Raw genomic sequence first — 25,403 nt, forward strand, 5'->3', positions numbered from 1 at the left:
TCTTCAGCTTATCTGGACATTCTGGCTATTTTTATGCTGGGCTAGACATTGTTTTAAAGTCTCACTGACTACTTTGTAGCTACTATTCACTGGCTGCTGTTGCAATCTGTTTTACCTGATGTAATATTTTTGGAATCATCTCTTAGAGAGGACCTTGAGCTGTATCCAGTGTGGCAGCTCCACGACTACAACAGACTTTTGTGTGTGCAATGTCTTCTCCAGCACCCCTTCGTACCATCAAAATCAGCTCTGGAGGTTTGGGGGGGACCCTCAGGAGGAGATTTTGGGGGTGCGTGGGGAGAAGGACATGAAACAGAAGTCCTCCTATTGTACTGAAATGCAGCCTTAAAAAGAAAGCTTTTAAGTTAAACACTAATTAAAGGAGGACGTATCTGAAGAAGTGTACATTCACACAAAAGCTTATACCAAGAACAAAATTAGTTGGTCTCTAAGGTGCTACTGGACAATTAGATAATAATAATAATAATAATAATAATAATAATAATAATAATAATAATAATAATAATTTATTTGTACCCCGCCCATTTGGCTGGGTTTCCCCAGCCACTCTGGGTGGCTTCCACAGAAACCAAAAATACACTAAAATATCACACATTAAAAACTTCCCTGAACAGGGAACAGATAGATAGATAGATAGATAGATAGACAGACAGACAGATAGACAGACATATAGACAGAGAGACAGAGAGACAGATAGATATAGATATATAGATATAGATGATATAAATATAGATATAGATGATATAGATATAGATATAGATATAGATATAGATATAGGAGGACAATATCCTATATAGACAAATAGAGGACAACCATCAGCCAAGGAAAGCCCCTTCTGCCTGATTCTCAGAACAGTAGCAATTATGGGACCCACTGAAGTACAGAAGCTTTAGGTTGCTGCTTATTTCTTTCTTTTCGTAAGGAAGTTACTGACCTCATGGTAGCTGGCAAAAATATGCAGGCAGTATGTTCTCACAACTCAGAGAACAGAGATGATCTACGTGGGCTTAGCATAATTAGAAGGCCATGCCTGGCAAAGAAGGATAAGGCTACAGGAGAGCAGGTGGCTCCACTTGGTCTTCAGTGAGGAGGAAGAGCTTACCTGAAGCACTGGCGGTGGTACAGCTTGCCATCAGCCAGGTAGCGCTGGACCAAGTGGACGTGTTGTTGGCAAGCTGCGCAGGTGCTGCTCAGGGTGGTTCGCTGGGACTGCTCTGCCAGGCCTGCAGCATCCTCATCCTGTGGCAACAGAAAGGTGGCGTAAGAATGCCTCCACAAAGAAAGAGATTCAGACATTCTTGGGACTGGCCTCAAGAGGACTCTTGTTTAGCACAGCAGAGCCTCAAACCTGAAGAAAGATCTATTCAGGTACTAGGGTTGCTTACCACTTTAGGGCCCCACCCAGTTCAAAGTATTAAGAAGTGACTTATCCAACATCCGCAGCCCAGATCTCAGCAAGATGCTCTGGCTCTCAGCCAGTCTTGGAATGAATGGAGCATGATGCTCTTTCCTACGATGACTGCCAAGGAGGAAGAGGGGAATCTTCCAATACCAGTTCAATAATGTAAAATTCTCAACAGCTCATGGGAACTACTAAATCTCTCAACAAGACCCTTGAAAGAGGCACATATATAGCTTCTAGGTTACACTATTCTTTTCAGAATAGAAGCCGTATTTTGACTTTCCTTCTTCTTCAGAAATCCAGTTGTTACCTCCGATTGGTTTGCATTATTTGGCATACTCTCAATTTGCAGATAACTGGTTTGTTTTCTGTATTCAGGAGCAGCCAACCAGAGGTGTACATGCCACATCCACACACACACCAAAGCAATTTTCTATGGACTCTAGTAGTAGCAACCCCCCCCCCAAACCTTCTGATTACGGTAAGTTATGGTAAAAGGTCTGTCTACGTTTTCACTTGTAAAGATGAAAGTTTCTGAGTTTCAGCAGAGAGGCATGCTATACTCTCTTTTGAATGTTGAATGTATTGTTAAGCCTGAGCAAATGTGCTGCACAACTTTGCAGGATCCCTAATTCACTGTCGCCTCCTTCTTCGCGTGCATGTTTCCATTCCCCGGATGATTGCAGGCTTCTGTGTTATTGTTTGACATGATCATGTGGAACTGTTGGCAGTAGAAAGTGTTATACTGAGAAGTCATGGAAGAAGCCAGTACTTTGTCTTCATGCATTATTGCTGACTGGAGAAAGATAGGTGTTTATCATACAGCAACCCTGTCCGGAGGCAAGCTCTGTTTCACATTCTCTGTGTGCAACTGAATCCTAGTTTGAAATGTGCGTGACAAGGTTTAACAGGTTTGCTATTTGCCCTGGGCAAAAATGTTGACCCCTGTCACAGGAAAAAAGGTTGTTTACAATAGAATTGTTTTTATCCCAATGTGAAACAAGATATGTAGGGCTGATATCCTGTAAACACAGCAACCACTGATGTGAGCTAAGGGATAGTTATTTCAAAATACTCAATTATGTAAAAAAATAAATAAAAGGCCCTCGGATATCAGGAATAACAGCAACTCTCTACACCAGACCTGCACAATTTACAACCCAAGTATTGTGGCATGCATGGTGCTAAAACACCCCTTTTTTGCAATAACTGGCAGGTAGCATAAACATAAGGTTTAGCAAACCCTTACAATAGAACCTCTAACCCTATAGATATTATTGGACTACAACTCCCACGATCCCTGACCATTGGCCATGCTGCTGAGGCTGATGGGAGTTGGAAGACTAACAATACCTAAAGGGCCACCCCTGCCTTTGTGGGCTGTTATTGGTGGCACAACGGCTGCATTGAACTTTGTGAGTAACACCTGCTCTATACACTGCATTCCTCTTCCTGAAATATACATATCTCTGTGCCAAGTGCATAAACAATATAAATCCTGCCACAGTAACCACAAAAGGAGACCTGTAAATTCTTCAAAGCTGAAGAGGACAAAATGATCAGTCAAACTTTTTGAATCGCTCGCTTTTGGAAAGATTCGATTCAGAAACTGGAACCTGAAGCAGGTTAGAGACATCTGACCGATCAGAGAAGCAGGCTCAGTACCTTGGGTGCTGACGTGGTCTCGGAGGCAGGCACAGGTTTGTGTGCTGGCAGAGTAGGTGAGGAGGCAACTGCAGGGTGCTTCATAGGCGGGAGGACTCTGGCTGCAAAGACAGATAGGAACCAATCCATGATGGTGGCTGCTGAGTAAGTAAAAGACAGAAGCCCTCTTCAGGTGCTCACCTGAAAGCATGTGGGCTAAAAGTGGGCAGGGGACAAGTACATGTACCCAAGCACATCTCTGAACACAAACCAGAGGGAAAGTCAGAAAAGGGAGTCTTAATGTGTTTGGGTGAGCGTGCTTAGGCTCCTTGCGATCGAGAACCAGCTAAGGCATGGAGAGGCTCATGGGGAGGATTCTAGGCCTGTTGGGTGAACGCATTTAGAATCTCCAGACTTTCCCTCTCAACATGGGTCTGAAGCAGAGCTGGTAAATGCAGGGGCACTGGAGATGGATTTGCATATCCACCCCCACCCCCTTTTAGCCTTCATGCTTTCAGGGCCAGAAGTTGTGGACAATCAGTGGACAATCAGTGCATTTGACAAGGTGGAATTGGGCTAACTGGATTTTCTCACTTAGCTACTGTCTCATAGTTGAAAACACCTAGACAGGGGTGGCAGCACACAGCCTACATGTGTTCTTTCCGGTTGTTGTGGGCAAACTATTCACCCTACTCCTTTATACTTCAAAGCTGTGATGAGCCCTTAAGCTCAACTTTCAGCACAGAGCCCAGAAGCATTAAGCAGCATCATTAAAACCATGTGCAGTTCTGGGGATCTGCAAAATTTGGCAAATTAGGAGCAGGCAAGTGTTTATGTCCTGTCCCACACCAGTCTCATGAAGGGTGATGGTGTATTGCTCCCAGTATGGTACTTCGGAATCTACTAACCCACTCACGAAAGGCAAGACTCAGCAGCTGAACTACAACTCCCATCAGCCCCAGTAAGTATGGCCACAGACAAGGGATGATGGGAATTGTAGTTCAGCAACATCTGGAGGGCTAAAGGTTCTCCACACCTGCTCTAGGAGAAGGGCATGGATTCATCAAGCTTGGAGAAGTCAGTGCTCACCACTGCGAACAACTTTATGGACTGCAAGCGAGCAAAGGTGCCAATATTGTCATGGAGCGGGGGGTGGGCTGGGGTGGAGAGCACAACTCCTCCTCTTTGTCATTTAGATCCCGGGAGGGGTAACTGTAGGAAAATGCCCCGCTTCTCACCTTGGTTGGGGTTGTTGAAATGGTTGTAATACTGAGAGACGTAGGTCATGATGCTGAGGCAGTCGGGGACCTTCATGGAGACCATGTCACTGGGATCCAGCAGGGCAGGGATCCCCAGCTCTTGCTCAGCCACCTCAAAGGCCTGCAAAGGCAACAAAGAGCAGACAATCAGGAAGCGGAAGCTGACTCTGAGAAAGAGACAGGCACGCACCACTGGTGGAACAAAATAAGGGCAGAAGTCGCCAAGTAGAAACTTGCAGTACAGAAGGAACTAGTAAGGAAGATGACACATATTGGGACTCAGGCCACTCATACCTCCTCTTTCCATTGGCATTGCTACCAGTCACAATGACTATGTTTTGCCTCCACTGTCAGATGCAGCATGCCTCTGAATGCCAGGGGATCACAAGTTGTCGGGGATAACAGGTTAGGAGAGTGTTGCTGTGCTCAGGTCTGCTTTTGAGCTTCCCATAGGCATCGGGTGCCAGAAGAGGTGGGCCTTTGTCCTGAACCAGCAGAGCTTTTCTATTGTACACCTCCGAAATTTCAGCAAGGGTCCAATGATCCTTTCCACCATTTTAGTTTAACACACCCCCCCCCCAAAAAAATTCTCTCTTTCTCTCTCTCTCTATATATATTACTTACACACACACACTTTAATTGGGGAGAAGTTAGTGGCAATAGAAGTGCCCCTGCCAGGGTATGGCAAAGTGAATTTCTCCAGTCATTAGCAATTGCTCGGGGACAGAGAATGAAACAGAAGTAATAGAGATGACGACGCTATATTTGCTTCCAGCATGGCCCATTAGTCAGAATTTGGACTCTGACCAATTCTCAGCTGCGCCACAGACTTACTGGGCGACCTTGAGGCTCTCTCCCTCAGTTTGAGAATGTTGGCGCTTATCAAATATAAAGCATAAATCATATTGTGAGGAGTATATTTTATTTATTTGTTTGCTTAAAATTGCTTTCTCCCATTCCGCCCTCCCAGAAATATGTGTTCAAAGCGGTTGCAATCAATATAAAACATAAGACAACAACACTGAACAAAACACTAGGAAGAGATGCATATTAAACAAATACCAGTCACCACAGTAGTAGGAACCTAGGAAGCTGTTTTATACTGAATCAGACCGTTAGTCCCTCTAGCTCAGAATGGTCTATGCTCACAGGCATTGGCTCTCAAGGATTTCAGTCTCTCCTAGCGCTACCTGGAGATACCAGGGATCAAACTTGAAAACTTCTGCTTGCAAAGCAAATGGTTCCATTTGGTCTTGGGATGGGAATTTAAACACGATAAGAAAGCCTGGAACCATGACATTAGTGCCAAGGGAAACATAAAGGCAAAACTTGACTAAGTATGCCTGAACATTTGGACGGTACATATGGTTTGCTCTGGCGTTTTCCAGAATGGAACCACAAAGGATTATGTCAGAACCAGCCCATCTCCAGCAGAAGTCTGCAATTACATCAACGCTTGTTTGCCCAGCTGAGATTATTATTTACACTTGCTTGGTATCGCTGGCAGGCCGCAAAGAGAAATCTAAGCACATTCCTCCACTGTCATGGCAAGTCCATCATGCTGGGCTGCATATTTGGGTCTGCAAGTTTGCTGTGCAAATGTGGAATCTCATATGCTACCCTGGAAATCTGAACTTGATTTCTTTTTTTAAGGAACAGAGTGGTGGGGGGGGGGGGAGAGTTTCTAACAAATACAGTCTGGTTGCAACTAGTTTTATTCAGTCTGTTTGAATAAGGATGGAGCTGTACACTGACCACATTCAGATGGCCATATCTCATCTTAATAAGTCACAGCCTCCTTTGGGAGGAATGGTGGCATATGACATTAATAAAAATAACATGAAAGGAAGGAAGGAAGGAAGGAAGGAAGGAAGGAAGGAAGGAAGGAAGGAAGGAAGGAAGGAAGGAAGGAAGGAGAGAGTCTTTGGGGCCTTTGCCCCATCCTTCACACAAGCAAGGAAACATGTCAGGGAGTCTTCAGTTTGCGTCTAGTCAGCATCAGACTGCCTAGAGAAACAATGGAGTGTGCCTCCGAGGGTGAAACCAAACCGCTGTGTTAGCAGCACCAAAATGATCTTCCTGGGGCACAAACCTGGGCAGTGTATATGGAGGTCCTGGACCGCCCAGGCAACAAAACCCCCCTCTTGGCCTCGCTGATGTGGTCTAAAGGAAAGCAGAGCAATATGTTTGGTACCAGCTTGGCTGCAGGAGTTGCCAGAAGGAGGTGTAAACGGCACCATCCAACCGTCTTGAGGACTCCGGATTTGTCTAGGATTTACTCCTCAGCTTTTTCTTCTCCCAAAGATATCCCACAAGACAGCGGAGGTTTAGGATTAGAGTTTTCCTCTTCCTAGATGGGCTGCCTTCACAGGTTGCCAAGCCCCTTCTGCCCCTCACCAACTTAGTAATGTTCATTAAATTCCATGACTCTACTCTGATTAAAACTTAGCTAAAAGGTTTCATAATTCCAGCTTGTTCTGAAGCTATTAACCATAGTTTCCTAGTTCAGACAAAATGGGAAACTATAGCTAACAGTTTGTTTGTACAAGGAAGAAAGGATCCAAGAGCCTGTGTGTGCAGCCAAAAGTCTAATTTGTATTTCATCTTATTAAGCAGAGATAAAGTCATACAAACTGCCTAAGTGAACACATTCTTCCTTCTTTTCAGTACTGGCTGCTTTCCGTTTCATTTCTGCTCCTTTTCCTATACAAACCAATTCCCTTGCCAGGCCCATCTCTATCCCAGAAACATTAAGCAGCTCACGATCAAAAACTTTGGGCCACATGCCTTGCACGCATCCATTTAAACTTTACAGAAAACTGAAGGTCCAACACTTTCCAGAAGCAAAAGCTGGTAGTTACTGGACAAGGCAGTTGACATTCATAAGATGAAAAGGGAACATCCTCATTTCTTTATATAGACTGAACATTTGGAATTTGCAAGCGAGTGAATTGCAGAATCTGGGTACTTAGAAGAACACAAAAACAGGCGCACACAAGATCATCCTGGTGGGCACAGCAGATGATCTTTTGGGTGATTCTATATTTATTACTAATTAACAACTGTTTATATTTATTTATACTTCAATATCTTCACTTGCTGGATATCAACATATTTATATTTAGGTGGGAAGAGATAAGAGGGATAATCCCCTCTGTACTTCAAGAAGTGAATGCAGCCATCAGATACACAATCATGCAGCCAGGGTTGGAAACAGTTGCCAAAATATCTGAGTGCCAGCATCGTATTTTCTAGACACCTGGGCAACCAGGTACCTGGGATTTTTTTCAAACCCTGCTGTAAGCCAGAATGGCGTCAGAATTAAGTGAAGTAATCAAGAGGGAAGACAGAGGTGGGGACTCACCAATCGGTTGTTCTCGTATACATTGTCCTTGGAAAGCGAATTAAAGTCCCTGAAAGGAAAAAATAATAATAATAAATAAAGGAGGTGTTACAAGAGGAGCAGGAAGCACAGTTCAATCTATACCAGATCACACATGAGATTTGAGAGGCAGCATCTCTGGGTAACCATTAGTATAGAGACACTTCAAAGCACACTTTTCAAACCACAGAATCTTTGTAGTGTAATTGTCCTTGATGGAAAAGAAAGCTTCCGACTACGGCATTTTACAAAACACAAAGGCAGGAAATGCGGGCTGTAGAACCTCGATTTTAGGGCGACCAACGATAAAAAGTGAGCTTGGTTATTATTATTATTTTCAAAACAAAACCAACACTTCCACTGCTGCTCCACAAAGGTACTGTACAGTTCTACACCAATATGTTCTTAGCCAGTGCACGTATGACATTTCACTCTATCCAAATAGGGATATACCATCATGTGGACTGCTTCACACATGACATTTCCCCTAGCAGAGGGCTGCTATACGTCTGGAATTTTCTGGACATCTGGGATTTGTCCGTTGGAAATAGCATCTGGGCACAATTTCCCAAAATTGGTAAAAATGTCAGGGAAAACCCGGGTGTATGGCAACCCATGTCAGAAGTGTTGGGTTTTTGGCAAATTTCCTTTAAAAAACAGCTCAAAAACGTCATTTTTTTTTGGGGGGGGGGAGATTTTGACCGAAACAACAACAACAAAAAACCTTTGCCAAAAAACTCAACAACTTTTGTGTCTGGATTTTCACTTTCTGAAATATGGCAACTCTACCCTAGCATCCTGTGGTTGAAGAAAAACTTTGTGTACACCAATGAACAGCATCACAGGGGGAGGCTGTGGTTTGCCACACTGTGAAGTAAGTTAGTGCTTCCACCTAAAGGAGGTGGGGTGTAAGTCTAAAACTACCCAGTGGCACTTAATTGCTAATGGTGTGGACGCTTGTTCAGCAAAAGAGGTAACATTTGCCAAGATTTCCAGTACCTTTCGCAAAGGAGGAAACTTAACAAGCTAGGGCATGATCTGCAAATGTCTGAGTTGTTGCACATCCACCATAACAGCAACCATGATTGGTTATGATGGCACCATCTGCCCAATGATCTCAGCAATTGTGTGTGTATTTTAAACCCTTAATTAGGCATCTCCACGCACCTGAGATGAAGTCAAAGATCACAGAATTGTAGGGCTGGAAGGGACGCAGAGCGTCATCTAGTCCAACCCCCTGCTGCTTCATGTGCAGGAAAACAAGCACTTTGGTTAAAGATGAGGCTAAGCTCCCTTTCTTCACATCGATGCATTTCATCAGTTGCACAAGGATTTTATTTTTAATTTGGTCTGTTCTTCTGCTACCCTATTCAAGCCTGCAAAGCAAAGAGCTTTAGCACTTACATTCTATGCAACGTGTCCTGGGTTAATTTATGAATTGCAGACTTAAGGATAACAAAATCTAACTTTGACTGAAATCTTATGAATACTTTCTCAGGAACTCCATATGGCTAACTTCCTGAACAAACATATGTAGGTCTGGTCTATGCATGTCTTTCTTTTCCTGTTATTCATGTTACTTATAAAAACTGAAAAGTAAGAAGAGTTTCGATTTGTGGGCCCTTCCTAGCAATGTTCCTCACACAAAACACAGAGCAAACCTTGCCATCTTACTGGCATATTGCTGAGCGAGTGCCCTCAAGAGAAAAAAAGGTGTATTTCTTTAGCCTTATATGCAAGTCCCGGAAATCAGAGGGACCTGAGAATATAGAAATAGATAGAATTCATTCATGCCATTCCGGCATTAGAGTAAACGTTGCTTTTTAAGCACCACCCAGTATCATTACTGCATCTGTTTCAGAGATGCCCATTTCAGGCCCCAAAAAGTTTGATCTTCAAATCAGCCTAAGCAAACCTAGCTAGCATGGTGTGGGTATTCCCATTACTGAGGTGACCTCAGAGAAGAACCTTCTGGCCACTGACTAACTACTAGATCCTTCAGGGCAAGATGGAATATAAGGCACCCCTGTTCTGCATGAGCTTTCCTTCAGCAACGTAAGCTTGCTGAGCAATAGTGAAAGAGGGAGGGAGGAATGAAGGAAAAGATGCAGCTGAGAGCAGCAGCTCAGAAACACGGTGTGAAATGTGCTAGTTATAGCCGGAGTCGAGGAAGTTCACAACTGGATAATCAAAGACACATGAAGCTAAACATTCATTTTTCTCCAAGAGGACAAAAGAGGACTTTTTTTTTCTCATCCAAGCAAGGTTCGTGCATTTCCCAGCAAGGCCTCCTAGCAGTACTGCTTTTAAGCTCATCCATCCAATGGAGACTCAACTGCAGGAACTACTCACTAAGAAAGGATGGGATTTCAGCAGAGATACAGCCAGGAGGGGCTCAGCTCAAAGCTGGAGCGGGTTTAGGCAACACAGAGGCAGAAGTGGGTCATATGATATTGCAAACTTCTCTCTCTGTGCAACTAATAATCTTAGAAACCTACTTTGAGAGGTGAGGGGGAGCTGATGGGCCTTAATCCCTATCCCGTACCACAGATGCTGATTTCTCTATATCCATCTTGCCCCCAGGTTGGCAGCACAGAGAGCCAGGCAGCGCCTCTCAGGAGCCAGGTTTAGCCCAGGGCCTCTAGCTGCTAACTCTAAAGCAGCAGGGATTTCTCTTTGTGATTTATTTGTTAATCTCAATATGAAACACCTCCTCTGTCATCATCTCACATACAAAAAAATAAAGCACGGGAATTCTATGCAGCCAGGACACAACATTGACTAGCTGCTCGTATATAAAAGGTGTCTGAATGCTTGGCATGTACAGAGGCACCACAGCCCAGAGAAAACTTCACTGAGCCCAAGGATGGTATTAATACTGATACAGGAGAGAGAGAGAGCTCATTGGTCAAATTGAACCAACATGCAACTCACTGGCCCAGGGTTTGAAAAGCTGTGTCTGATCCCAGGCTCCTCTGGTTCATTGTGTAGTCAGAAAAAGGAGTGACTACCCTGAAAACAAAAGGGCAAGGCTTATTCCAGGTGCGAGTAAATGACAAGGAACATATGGGTTGCCACACATCACCTTCACTGAATGGCCACAATGAACAGAGAGGGTGGAGGGGTCTATCATCCTCTTCCTCAACCCATATCTAGTTCACCACCAGTGATGTATACAAAGGCAGTTTCAGTGCCCCCTACAAATAGAGCTGTGTGTATTCCACAATGGTGCGCAGGGAAGGGGTAAATAACATAATTCAGCTTCTTTGGTGCCTATACTTTTAAAAAAAAATCAAGTTCCTAGTTCTTAAGATTGTGAGGATATGCTTAAAAGCACGTTGACAACCCCTGGTGAAATCTCAGGTCAAAATGACTGCAAGATTTCACATGGCCAATAGGCAGAACATTCCTCCCCTATAACTAGTGCAAGCTGAATAAGTCAGTAAACATACAGACTAAATTATCCAAAATAAGAATTTAAAAGTATTCTATTCAAGTCACAGAAATCTTTCCTTAGTGGAGTTTTGATTTATTTGGTGGTAGCGCAGCTGGGATAGCTCAGTCAGTAGAGCATGAGGCTCCTAATCACAGGGTTGTGGATTCAAGCCCCACTTTGGACAAAAGATTCCGGCATTGAATGGGGGTTGAGCAGCTAGATGATCCTCACCGTCCCTTCCAACTCAACAATTCTATTACTTTTTACCACACAAAGCCCTGATCATATGGTCTGTGTAAGCTGTGGCAATGATTAATAGCACAGCTGCATGTGAGCATTCAGGGCTTTTATAGAATTCACTGTGGTCTTAGCAGATTCTTTGAGTTCTCCAAGGCCTCAGCTGAAACAGCCAGTCCATGTGGAGGACCTTGCAACCACAGCCAGAACCCATTAGTATGAAGGGAAGGAGAGAGGGTCTGCTTTTGATCTGTTCGAGTGGTTCTTTCCACTCTTAGATCCCCTGCTTCCAAATCAAGGCATACTAAAGTGGTTAAAATGATTCAACACTCCCGTTAGATGCTGCTTCGAAAATCCTTTCTTAACGTGCCATGTCCTTGTAAGGTCCTATGTGTCAAGTCTGCAGTATAGTTCACTAAAATGAGAAGTGCTTAGTTAGACCATCTGCTAGAAAAGAGATTTATGTCCTGGATATTTAGCAGCAACGACTTCTGATTAATGGGATAGGAAAGCTGTTTGGAGGAGAAGTTTGCCACTGCTGAATGTAGTTCTTACCCACTTGTTCAGATGCTGGCTTAGGCCACATGCTCTTTAAACAACTGCTTTTTGGACCCTTAACAGCTGCCACACACATCTAAAAAGAGTATGAATTGTTCACTGTTCTCATGCCTGTCTGTCATCACATGTCAATGTCACACAGTACTGAATGGAGACCCTTGGCAAAAACTTCTCCACCTGTGAAGATAGAACAATGTCCTAGCAACAAACCCTTGTTTCCTACAGGTTGTGGATTTACTCTCTCGCATGTGGTGTGGACCTGTGCTAAACCAAAGCTGATTTAATTAGCAGCTAACCTTCTGTGTCTATACTGAAAACATCTCAGAATTAGAGTAGAAATCACCGAGATAATGTGCTAGCACAATTCAGTCTCCATTCTGAAGAGTAGCAAATGTTCTCATAAAAAGGGCCAATCATGATGATGATAATATAACACACATATAAGAAGGGAATATTTATTTTAAAAATTACGTTCTGCTTTTCTTCTGTTATGGAATCCAATGCAGGGTACATAAGGTGCCCAGATGGTCACCTATCCAGGCAATTGCCTAGACTTTCTTAGACTTCAGCAAGTCTCATGCACTTTCAGGTCACACCTTGGCACCATTTACATACATTACCACAACGAATTATCCTTATGGCTTTGTAAAGTAGGCCAGTATTCTTGATTCCAAATAGCAGAGAGGGAAGGGTCTGAAGCTGAGAGACTACTGGCTTGTGTAAGGCCGCCTTGCAAGAAAATCAAAACCAGAGACTTCACGTGTTTCTGGAAAATCTACCCCAGCAATCTGTCTCCTGTAGAGGTCAGTAAAATGCCCTAGGAACCTTTGAGGCAGAGCATGATGAAAACAAACCTACTGTCCATTACTGTTGCCATCAGTAGCCCTGTTCTGCCACCAAAGGAGGTGTGGCTAACAGTAAAAAGACCTTCTTGGTAACTACTCAATTGCTGAATTCTCTCCCCAAAAGTTCAGTTGGCCCTTTTGTTCATAGTTTCCCAGTTGTCAGACAAGACTTCTTTAAAAATAATGATGCTCAAGTTTTTAATGAGTTTTAACTGTATGTTAAATTTGTTTTTATAACATTTTTACTATTTTCAATTTCTATCATATCTAGACTGTGTTTTTGTTTGTCCCAAACTACCATAAGGGTCCTAATTCAAGATTTTTTTTAAAAAAAATGCCATCCCCTGTCTGCAGCAGGGCCCTCTAGATACTGCTGGACTCCAGCTCCCTCAGCCCCAGGCAGCATGGCCAATGGTCAGGGATCATGGGGCTCATAGTCCAGCAACATCTGGAAGGTCATGTTTCCCAGTTCTCACCTACATGGTTATTTGAAATGCTAGTTAATTTTTTAAACTTTTATTTTAAATTAAAATCTTTGCCAAGTAAGACTTGAATCTGAACACTCTCAAAGCTCTACATAAGGAAGTTTCCTTTTGAAACGGCACCAATTTTTCTCCCCAGGCACTTAATCAGATCATAAGGAAGCAGCAACCAGATGCAACCGTCCATTGTAATACAAGCACAGAAGTCACTGAAGGACACAAACTAGGTCATATTCATCAATCTCTTGCTTTTGTCTCTGGGTGTTATTCTCCGGTGCTGCAATTCACAAGTCATGTTTATAAATAGTCATATGGAAGGAAGCAGCACATTGTCTGAGACAATGCAGGAAGCTTTCAAAATGAGATTAGAAGGTGAAGTATTAATTACTACACTAAATGGCAACAATAACACTGAATTGTCAGGAGAAGTTGGCACTATCACATATTAAAGGCAATCTGTCTCTCTTTCAAGAAAAAGGCTCAACCAGTTTGCAACAACCAGGTGTGTGATAAAGAAACCCCATAGTGTACTGGGTTAGATAAGGAAGCTGAACGATCAAAGGTTGCACATGAAAGGTTGCATTCAGATTTTAAGACGGCACCACCAGCACCCCAATAATCAGATCCCTCTCTTTTGGCTGGAAAGCTCCTCTATGATTTCAGAGCAGCTAAACCAATGGCAGTCTGAGGCCACCACTCCCATCAGAGCAGCCCAAACGAAGAGGAGCCCCATTATCAGGTTCAATCTGCTCCCTCTAAGTCCTCTTTGATAAGGATGTTTTCAACCGCCTAACTAGACCCCAGACTTCAGAAAAACAGTCTACAACCTCTCTTCCTTGATATGGATTGAGGACTTCATCTGGTATTCCCTTATATATGGGCCTAGTTTGCATGTAAAACTAAGCTAAACTATGGCTTAGCACGAATGATCAAATATGCAAGTCCCTCCCAGCCTAACTGCAGCCATAGTGCTCCTTTCCCAGCCCTAATACACTACCCATAGTTAAGTCATGGTTTACATTAGTGTCCCCTCCAGACTCAGGTTTATGGTTTGTCTCCCGCTCTCAAAAAAGAGAGAGTGATAAACCAAAAACAGACTTTGGTTACAACGCACGGTGCCTCTGCTGCAAGACCGAACCATGAGACCGGGTTCAAGCATAACACCATGGCTTTGCTCGCTATAGTACAGCAGCTGCCGCTATGATCTTTGGTCTAAGAACTTCTACGTCTGCTTGTTCAGGCTAAACCATGGTTACACACAACCTGGGTCATGAGATCACCTTTAGGCAGATTAATTACTCCCACGTTTTAACTACCCTAATCTCTATATACATCTATGGGTGATCAAAGAAGGATTAAAAGGGCGGACTCTCCTTCCAGCCTTTTCTAGGCTCCCATTTTTGAGGCGAGGCCCTAATTTGTACTGGCAACTGTAATGAGCAAAGGACAGAAGTCACTCAGGATCAATGAATATGGAGGGTGTGCGCTTGAGTGCATGTTGACAAGGCTTCCCCTCCTACCTGCCAGGTGTGGCAACCTGGGCCCGGCTCTCCTCTCTCTTTAAGCGTCTAAATCCCACTCGAGGGCTACCCCACATCTACCCCATGGCCAGGGGGCTTCCTTCCTTCCTTCTCTACGGCTTGTTCCTCCCCTGCCCTCTTTTCAAATCTCCATTCCGCAGCCGCAGAGGAGTCGTTCCCCGGGCGGGCTGCTTGCCCAGGCGAGAGCGCGGCTGCTGGGCCTAGTCCCGGAGGGGGGGCGCGGTGAGGTGGGGTCGGGGGTCTGAGGCGCTCGCCCGGTACTCACAGCAAATCAGGCCGGTTCTTATGGAGGATGGCGCAAAAGGCCAGGCCGTCCCGGAAGGAGCTGCTGAGGTCTCGGATCTCCACGCCCGGGTAGCCCTCGCACTGGCGGCGGCACCAGGCCTGCAAGGCGCTGCGGGGCCCCGACATCGGGGCGGGCGACGAGCCGAGCAGCGGGGCGCGGGTCCAGGCTCAGGGAGCCGCCGCAGCCGCCGCCGCCCTGGCCCGGCCGAGGGACATGGATGGGGCGGAGAGGCAGCCGCGCCAGGCTGGCTGGGCGCGCCTTGGTTGGATGCGGGCGGCTCCTGCGCGGCTCGAGGCGGGTCTGTGCCTCCCAGCCCGGCGCGGCTCCTTTGCCCCGTGCTTGGGCGGGGAGGCTGAGCTCCGGGGCCCGCGCTCAGGTTCCCTCTGCCGGCTCCCGGCTCGCCTCCTACCCCCGGGGGGCGCCTCCTTCCTCTCTCGCCCAGCCACACCGCCGGGCTCTGCTCAGACCTGTCTCTGCCGCCGCCGCTGCTTCTCCGCCCATGATGATGATGATCCCCGCGCCGACCCCACCGGAGCGGTTACTCATGGAGCGGCCCCGGGAGAGAAGCCCGTCTGGGCCGCGAGCTGGCGGGCGAAGGGAGGTGCGGCGCGGCCGCCGGGCTGGAGAGGAGCAGGAGGGCATGCCTCGCTCCCCGGCAGCCGAGAGGGGACGGACTCCGGCAGCGGAGCGCGCTGCCTGGAGATGCGGCAGTTTATTTTTAGGAACCCCAAATGGAGCTTCCATGGGCAGAGGCAGCGGGCCGCTCAGCGCCAGCTGCATCCGCGGGAAACGGGTCTGTGAGCTTCCCGGAAGCACCGAAGTGGCTTCTGTGGAAAGCGGAATATTTGGGCTAGAGATGGGGGGGGGCAACCTTTGGTCCACCAGGTGTTGCTGTACTACAACTCCCAATACTCACACCCCGACCCTCGGCCTCTGTTGGCTCGGGCTGGTGGGAGTTTTGAGTCCCTTAGCTGCTTCAGGTTCCCCACTTTCGGGGCTAGATGGGATTTTGGTCTGCGCCATCATGACATGACGCTGGGCTGAAGGAGACCAGGCATACAAACAAGAGTTTGGTGCTGAAGGATTGGCAGGGAAGGCCTGAGCTCTGGAGAGTTCAGCGGTCCTCCTGGGAATGCCAGACCAAACTCAAATCTGTAATATCAGGTCCCAGACACAGAATGAGTCCTGTAGGCTAAGCTGATTTTCTGTAAAATGGTGACTGCCTAAGGCCATACATAGGTTACCTGTTACTGAAATGCCCCCAAATTAAGCTGAAATAATACTAAATCTTGCCCCCTTTTTTCCTTACAGAGTCATTAGGGTAAAGTTACAATATTTTTTTCAATGAATCCAGGGACACTTTTCAACTTCAATGGATTGTATGGGGACTGTCCCCATGAAACAGGGACATCTGATAACCTTACACTAGGGGGAAATGTGCAGGTATATGTATCTACTATTCACAGCTCTAGGGTTCTGGCCAACCAGTGCAGATGTTTTGGGGGAAATCCAGCCTAGATAGTTACACCTAATTCCCTTTGCAATCAGTGGGATTTAAGCAGGTCATCATAACTATTTTTTTCACATGGATTCTCATGGGACATAAGGGTAACTACTTTAGTTAGTCTGGATCCAACTCAAAGACTTGTAAGCATATTGGACCACTTAATTTCAGGTTGTCATTTCACATTAATTTACAACACAGATACTACCTGCCTGGCACATATTGTTGCAGAGTCTGGAAAACCTTCCTTTGTTAGGAAGCCGGTTTGTTAATGGTCCAGGTTGGCCATGGGGGAAATCTCTCTGGGAGAACTACCGTAATTATCAGGAAATGGTTTCTGGATGCAGAGATCTCTCAGAAATATTTGGGGCTGGAAAAGCCATCAGTGTGTGTCAGAAGAAGAAAGTAAGTTAAATCATTGTCTCTTGCTTCCCTTGGGCAGGTAGCGCTAATAATGGTTGCAGAGAGACGACGAGAGAGAGAGAGAGAGAGAGAGAGAGGAAGGAAGGAAGGAAGGAAGGAAGGAAGGAAGGAAGGAAGGAAGGAAGGAAGGAAGGAAGGAAGTTGTGCCCTGGAGGCACCCAGTGAGTTGCAAGGTGCATCCCTCTGGAGTGCCTCTGCCCCCAGATATGTTCTACCTGTATAATGGTAAATAAGCAAAATATTGCAGAAACAGTTTCCAGTTCTCCACTCACACACATACCCCAAACGAAACCGAACTCTGGCAGTGCTGCTTTTTTAACTACTCACAGTTCAGGGAAGTGAGAAGCATGTGACTTCTAAAAAGTTGCTGAGAATTGCCTGGCCTCTAGAGCTGAGCTAAATCAGAGTGAGCATTACTGCAGAAAAAAGGTACAAGTGTGAAGGAAGAAAAGGAGTCACAAGTGCCATGTGTGAAGCCTTTGGCCACTTTCAGACTCTGGTTCTTTTGCAGGAGGGATTCAAGTAGAAGCTGGAAATTTAGGTCTGTGCAATTTAAGTAGCTTAAAGTGCTCTGTTGCCCTTGCACAACAAATTCACTTTAAAAAAGAGACATCAGACTTCTTGTGGTTAGGGAAGTGTGCCCTTTGTGGTCTGCATGCAGTCTAGGGCTGCCCAGTGCATGATATGTCTGCACAATGCTATACCAACCTGCGGGGCATTTCTTTTCAAACTGCACTGAAGAGCTAAGCTGGTCTGTACCAGCCCAAGCTGCCTGGCAACCATAGCATGAGCTTTCCAGCCACCAGTGGGGAAAGGGGACGGCTGTAGTAGTGCAACACGACTCCATTCCACTCTCACCTGATAATCCAGTTTTTCAATGAAATAGTCAAGTCAGCATTCCACAACTTGGTCCTCAATGTGCCCTTTTTGTCGTCGTCCCCTTTTGTATTTTTAAAATCTGCAAACCTTGGGGTTTCCCCCAACCTCCAGCAAGTGTATGTGTGGTGCCGTTGCCTTTTTGCCTATATAAGCCAAGAATGGAGAACCTCTGGCCTGGGAGCCAAATGAAGACTTCCAAGGCTCTCTCTGCCCCTTGGAACTTTCCCCAGGCCACATCCGTCACAGATCTGGCTTCAGAGGATAGAATGAATATCTGACCCAGTTTCTCAGGGAAGGCTCTAATAGAGGAGGCAAGGGAGCAGGGACCCATTCATTGATTCTTACACTAGTTGGTTGTCCCCAAAATGATGCAGCAAATAAACTTTAGCCTGATGGCTAAGGCTAAAGTTTTCAAAATTCTAACTCCAACCCTCCCATTAACACTCAAGACAGTTACCTCACTAGAACATGCAGAGTTTGTACTGCCTGTTTTTTGATCATTTGAATGCATCTGAAAGACAGAAAATTAGCATCGAAAGGAAGGCCGTATTTAGCACATATTGCTTTTTGTTTGTGGCTTTGGACCCCCTGATGAAAAACCAGGACTCTTCTAAACAACTATATAAATCTACAGAAATCACATACATTTTGGCATTAGTGAGTTCCAGTTGGCATCTTTCAAAACGTCGTTGCCCATCCTCTCTGGGAATGAAAGAGAAGGAGATTTTGGTCCCACGCTGTGACACTAATGAATGTGCATATTGTTACATGTTCCCCGCTGCCAAGCGTTGAGAAGTTCCAGGGACAGCACAACAGAATTAGTTTCCTTTGAATGAGAGAGCACAGGACTATTGTGGCAATTTTTTTGGCAATATTTGCTTTTAAAACAGATAGGCAAGCCAAGCATAGTGGAGATGAGAGCTACTAATCCTTCATGAACTCTACAAAAGGTGCAACTGTACACCAAGGATGTTTCAGCCAAATCAACACATACTCTGCCTCTGAAATTCATACTGCAGAACTGGCTCTAAACCATTTTACCTTCTCAGTATCTGCTGGGAGTATTCCATTCCAAGGGCTGGAGAGGGAGACCCAGCTATTAAGGAGCATTAGCATTCTTGTGATCAAAAGTCACTAGCCATTCATTCAGAATTATCAAAACCAGGCATAAACTAAACAATATTGTGTAAACCTCTGGAGGGCTAAGGTTCTCCACACTGAATTAAACTAAGGAATATGTGATTGAAAGAACCACATATTTATCTCTTGCTTGCCCATTTCCTCCCAACATTTCCTCAGTTTCCCTGCGTCTATTTTAGATTGTAAGCCCTTTGGGGCAGAAACCTGTCATACATGGTTCTTTTTAAAAGCACCATACATATTGCTAGGTAAAATGATTATGATGTGGTGAGAAAGGAATAATTAAAAACAGTAACAATACCGTTTGTTTCCCCCCACAAGTTTGATATTCTGCTTGACGGTAATAAAACCTCAAATAATATAATATTGGATCAGTTGTTTGGGAAAGCAAACACGGCTAGTCCAAGTCGTCTCCCAAGAAACACATGCAAAAACTGGTCAGACCAGGGGAACTGGAATGAGGAGCTAAGCAAGGTAGGTGTGGAAGGGTGTGTCCTGCATCCAAGCAGAGCCGTGACTTCACCTTTACAGGTACACAAGAGGATTTGGGGCTCTTAACAGCCAGTCACCTGGCAGTGGTGCCCTGAACCAGCCCTGCTGCAAGGAGCTATGGAAAACAGCGGCATTTTCAGACCAGCGGATACAATGAGTTCTTTGTGGTCTCCAAAGCCGAAAGGGCAGGAGTAGGCGAGCAGAAAGGCTGGAGGCCAAGCAATTCGGAATATGACATGCTCCTTCCAGAGATAGCTGCAGATGCTATGGCCTTAGCTAAGCCAGAAAAGATCCCCTTTGCTGCAGTCAGACTGCCCCCCTTCACATGTTTTCAAACAGTTTTGTGGCTTCCTTGATCCAGGTAACGAGGTTTACATGTCTCAAACTCTTCACAGAGGATCCTTTCTTCTTGTTCTCTATGCTGCTCTTAACCTGAGGACAGAACACTCCTGAGGAGAACCTTTATTTCCAACCAACTTACTTGTTCTACACTCTATTGTTATAAATAAGGGAATCAGCAGCCACATAAGATGGATCTGTGGAATTTAAGAATGGTTTACTTTAAAAGCAAAAGTATTTACTTTTCATTTGACTGCAAGCAAGAGGAGAGATAGCTTCTTTGCTGTTGGCTCTTTTTTCTTCAGTTGGATTCCTGTGAGGGATTAAAAATGAGAGAAACAGTGCTTTAATTGAGAGTCCTGCATGGCAGGGGGTTGGACTAGATGACCCTCAGGAATCCCTTCCAACTTCAAAAGTTATGAAGTGATTGCTGAAAGCAAACCGGGCCTACGGTGTTTAGCTAATTATCACTGAGACTGCTGGGAGAAGCACTGTTAAGTTGTCCCATGTTACAGAGGCCAGACTAACCTCACAGGTCCCATGTTGTGAAAACCTTCTTCCAGCAGAGATTCGATAGGCATCCTCACTTGTGACTTTCAAGCATCTCTTGAGCACTTTTTAATGGCAATGGGTCTATGCAGAATTTTAAAACTGATTGTTTTGTATTGTTTTTAAGGGTGTTTTACATCTTAAGTATTGCTGTATACCTGTTGTTCTATATCGCCTGGAAAAATAAACCACAATGCTAAATGTGCAACAAATAAATAAATGAACTTCGTACAGCGTGTCTTTTGGTTCAGACAGAGTTGCTCGGTATGTGCATGCAATTTTAGCATGCCAGGGATCAGATGTCTGAACAGGCACCATGCTAGCATGTTAATACCGGACGCAGAGTTGGCCAATGGCCCCATTTAAAATATGAAGCCAGGGGCAGTGTGGCATGGTGTGGAGATAAGTGCTTCTTCCTGATCTGGTGTCATGGTTGCTCTGCAGCACCTCTTCGTCCCCGCCCGCCTTTGCGTCACCTCTTGCTGACACGAGAGGTCTTGAAGAGCTCGTCGCTATTTAGTCATACTTTGGTTGATTGATTTTGGAGATTTTTTTTTAATGGACTAACACCTTTGCTTTTTACACCTCACTCCAAAATCTCATGATCTGATCTGACAAGAGTGTTTTACCTACCCAACGGCTACCAACTTTCAGAATCTATAACAGCAGCTGAGCCTGGAGAGGAGAACCAACAACAATGTTGCTCCACAAAGGCTTCACCAGCATTTCAACAATTGGACTCTGTTGATGTGGCTGCGTGCTCCAAATTCCTTTTGCCTTCTGTCGGTGCCAGGCACAGACTCTTGACGGAGCCCAGCCTTCCTCTCGCAGCAAAGAGCAACTGGCCTGATTTCTTTCCAGGAGGTCAACTGTGGTGAGTGGAGTGAATCTCTCCTAACCTTTAGAGGCTTGTGGGGGGATCACAGTGGCTTAAGTGTGCAACGCATGACATAAGCCATTCCCTACTAAATTCCCGGGAATGCGTAACAGGTGCAAGATGCACAAGTTCCATATTTAAGCCCCAAGCAAAGGCTGCTTTGTGTATTTTTTTTATCACACATGTTGAAAACGCAACACATAGAAGTAAGGATCATTAGGAAAAGAACTGAAAAACTGCCAATTCCGTAAAGGCATTATAAAAATCTATCATGCAACTGCTCTTGGAATATTGGGTAGAGTTCTGGTCGCCTCACCTCAAAAAGAAAAAGGAAATTCACACCCACCAGAGGTTGTGATTGCCACTTCAATGGGATTAGAAAACTGCTCCACTTCCCAGTGGGGAGGCGTTGCGGTGGACCGTGTGGTCACCCACTCCCCACCAGGGGTGGGGGACTTTGTCCCCCATTGCCTGGGGGATCCCGGCCGTGTCAGAGCCTGGCCAGCCAATCCGCTGGCCGGGGGGGGGGGGCAGGGCGTGGCCGGGGCCGTTTAAACCAAGGAGCGAGCCGGAGGACTTCCTCTTGGCTCGCTTCCTCAATCACCTGCCCTCCCTCCCTATTTGCAGGTTAGGCACTGGCCTTGCTATGGACTTCGGTTGGTCGCCTTGGTTGTCCGAGGGGCCTGGTAGGAATTTTTCCACTTGGCAAATTGGCACTGGCCATTTGGTTTTAGCCTACCTCGTACCAATCGTCACAACTTTGTTAGGGTTGCGGTTAGGCATTGTTTGACCTTGTGTGCGGGAGGGGAGGTGTGACCATCACCCGCCCCTCCATGCTTAAGAATATTCTGTTAAAGGAATCCAGGGGTGTTCATCTTGTCTGAAGCCTGGTCAGGGGCTAGGGCCTTGACACGACCCCGATGGGAACACCCGGGGGGAGCTTGAGTTGGTTTGCATCAAGAGGACTCCCCCTACCGGTGGCTTACCCTTTCTGGACTTCCTGCACAGAGAGCAGGAGTCAGATATAGTCGGGTCCAATCAATGCCTAAACCAATACCGCTCACATTCTGTAATTCAATAAAGTTGTGGCCAAATTTACCCAATAACATAAACCTAATATCTGTGTCCTTGTGTGAGTTATTTTCCAACAAGGGGGTGGCTGCGGGGTCTCGACACGCAAGAGGATTAGACATTCATGGAGGATGGGCTATCAATAGCTACATTCTCCCTCCACTGTGAGAAACAGTATGTCTCTGAATGTGTTGCTGGGAATCACGGGTGGGGAGGGTGCTGTTCTGCTCAGGTTCAGATTGCAGAATTCCCATGGGCATCGGGCTGGCTACTGTGAGAACAAGATGCAGGACTAGGCATGCCTTTGGCCTGATCCAGCAGGGCTCTTCTGATGCATGATGAATATGGGTTATGTCACAATAGGCTGCAACTCTTTGTAGCATGGGAGTCTACCAGAACAAATATTTCTGCCTCTTTTGTCTCACATGGCTCTAGCCATTCTGAAATGGTAATATATGTGTATGTAGTATGTATTCCCTCTGTCATCATGAGGGTATGTGCATGACTACAGCCAACTGTTACATTGGCTTTTCTCTTTTCTCTCTCTCTTTTTTTTCTTTGGAAAGCTCACTATGACAAAGTTGGAGAACCAGTTTGTTAACGGTCCTGCAAACTACATAAGCTTCTGACACCCATTCATATAAACAGATCTTCCCAGACAATGAACAGGACCTTCAGTCAAGAGTCATCATACATTGCAAATACATACATCAACCACCCATTAATACCATTTAGGCTTATGCAGAACACTAGAAGGTTTAAGTCTTCTCTGACTGTACAAATAGTTGCTGCATGCATTCCAAATAAATATCACCCAGCAGCAAGAAGCAGTTATATGAAATGTGTTCAGAAAAGTTGCGAAATACAGGGTTTACAGGACTCTGGTTTTATATGGCTCTGATATCTACCTCCATTTCGGAGGTGAGCAAACAGTACAAGGAAACCCTCACCAGGAGGCAGAAACTAGGGAAAGAAAACTGTTCTGTCCCAAACTGCTTTCAAAGCCTTCAAGCATCACCCATTCCTTACCAAGCCTTATTCCGCAGCCAGAAATTAAAAACGTTTAAGAAAAAGGAACAGAGAGCAGATGCAGGTTCTTAGGATGCCAAATTGTGAGAAGGATCCAATTTTGCTCTTCTGTGGCAAACCTCTGAAGTGAGAGATAAACATAGGCCTACTTATAGTTCTCTTAAGCAAATCCTTGGGAGGCTGCAGCATATGCATTAACAGAGCTCATTATAAGATGCCTCTTACAGGATGCAAACAAGGTTTCCAACAGGTGCTAACCTCACACTGAGAGGATGGATGAAAGCTATTTGCAGTCAGTTTCACATACTTGCTCCTGCTGGGGAAATTAGGAAGGAGTCTAACTTGAACAATGTGCTCATGGTTCTTTCAGCACATTGTTCCATCACTGCAATACGCCTTCCCCAACACCTGTTGCTCTCACTTACACTCTGAAAGCTATCCTGGCATTGGATTCAAATATAAATAAGATTTGTGCTTTGTGCAGCTTGATCCTGCGCAGGAGTACTCTGAAATCAACCCCAATGAGTTCAATGGGAGTTATTGCCACGTATGCATCGACAGCACCCCAGCCACAGGTTCTTTTATTTTATACAAAGGGAAACTGAAAGGCCCATTTAGACCTTTGCTGCCATATTTCCTGCTGTAAAAGACTTCTTTAAAGAAGGACCAGTAAAAACTGTCAGTTTCAGCATGAACTATACAACACAAGGAAGTCTGAAAACCTTTTGATATTGTAGAACTCATAACAATCCACTGTTACAGTGCTTAGCGTACATTTACCAAAAGGACACCTAGTGATAGTAACACCCCTGAAAGGTAAGCAGTGAATAGCTTGAGATCGGGATAATACTATCTAGCAAATTGGATTGAACTCACATGACAGCCTAGAAATGCCTAGGAGAGATATAGTGAAGCCCTCTCTTTCTTTTAACAGTATACAGCATGTCAGGTCTCCTTCCCATGTTAGGAAACAAAGCAACAGGGGAAAGGGCAGATGCAAGCTTTTCATTGTACAGTGGTGCCCCGCAAGACAAATGCCTCGCAAGACGAAAAACCCGCAAGACGAAAGGGTTTTTCGGTTTTTGCGTGGCTTTGCTAGACGAATTTCCCTATGGGCTTGCTTCGCAAGAAGAAAGCCCATAGGGAAATCTCCGGGGACCTCTTTTAAGTGCTGGTGGTGGGGAGTAAAGCCTTTCCCCCCCCCCCCGGCCTTCAGAAGAGGTCCAGGAAGGCCGGCGGGGGCCGAAAGGCTTTGCTCCCCACTGCCAGCATTTTAAAAGCGGTCCGGGATAGCAGGGAAGCGCTTTCCGCTATCCCGGACGGCTTTTGAAGGCAGGCGGGGGGGAGCAAAGACTTTCGCCCCCCGCCGGCCTTCAGAAGAGGTCCTCGCAGCGCGTTTTTCCGCTCCCCCGGGAAGGAGTCTTCCGCTGTCCAGGGGTGATCTTAAAATGCTGGCGGGCGGCAGCGAAACCTTCGCTGCCGCCCGCCAGCATTTTAAAAAACCTCGGAACAGCGGAGAAGTCCTCTGCTGTCCCGGAGTTTTTTTTAAATGCTGGGGGTGGGTAGAAAAGCCCTTGTCCGCCCCCCCCAGCCTTCAGAAGATGTCGGGGGACAGACTGTCCCCGGACCTGGTCTGAAGGCGGTTTCCATAGGAACGCATTGATTGATTTTCAATGCATTCCTATGGGAAACCGTGCTTCGCAAGACGAAAAACACGCAAGACGAAAGAACTTGCGGAACGAATTAATTTCGTCTTGCGAGGCACCACTGTAGGTTGTTTCTTTAAAAAAAAAAAAAAAAGGACAGCATCTACGGATCACTTTTCAAAGTAGTGGACGGCTATCTTAGTGTCCTCATGTGTGCTCTGTCTGTCAGCTATCCCGACACACCTCCCACAGAGTGGAAGTGGGTGCTCTCCACAGGCTTAGTTAAGATATCAAAAGAAGCTAGGAAATTGGTCACCTCCCCATGAAGGGACAAATGAACTAGAACTCCAGAGACACAAGA

The 25,403-nt window shown here is 45.6% G+C and overlaps 1 protein-coding gene across 2 annotated transcripts in view; it reads right to left on the reverse strand.

The window, feature by feature from the left end:
* Window positions 1–15,552, reverse strand: part of MICALL1 (MICAL like 1) — a 32,459-nt gene extending 16,907 nt beyond the window's left edge. Inside the window, exons 1-5 of one of the 2 annotated variants that reach the window (XM_081928211.1) lie at window positions 15,073–15,552; window positions 7,691–7,739; window positions 4,306–4,447; window positions 3,089–3,189; window positions 1,124–1,260 (exon numbers count right to left, since the gene is read on the reverse strand). In XM_081928211.1, coding sequence (XP_081784337.1) covers window positions 1,124–1,260; window positions 3,089–3,189; window positions 4,306–4,447; window positions 7,691–7,739; window positions 15,073–15,218 — 575 coding nt within the window. In that variant the 5' untranslated portion in view covers window positions 15,219–15,552. The remainder of the gene's footprint in view (window positions 1–1,123; window positions 1,261–3,088; window positions 3,190–4,305; window positions 4,448–7,690; window positions 7,740–15,072) is intronic. The other variant, XM_081928212.1, reaches the window with a different exon arrangement.
* Window positions 15,553–25,403: the final 9,851 nt, after the last annotated feature.

Source organism: Podarcis melisellensis (genome assembly GCF_964234715.1).
Source record: "Podarcis melisellensis genome assembly, chromosome: 10".
In the NCBI taxonomy this organism is placed as follows: domain Eukaryota; kingdom Metazoa; phylum Chordata; class Lepidosauria; order Squamata; family Lacertidae; genus Podarcis; species Podarcis melisellensis.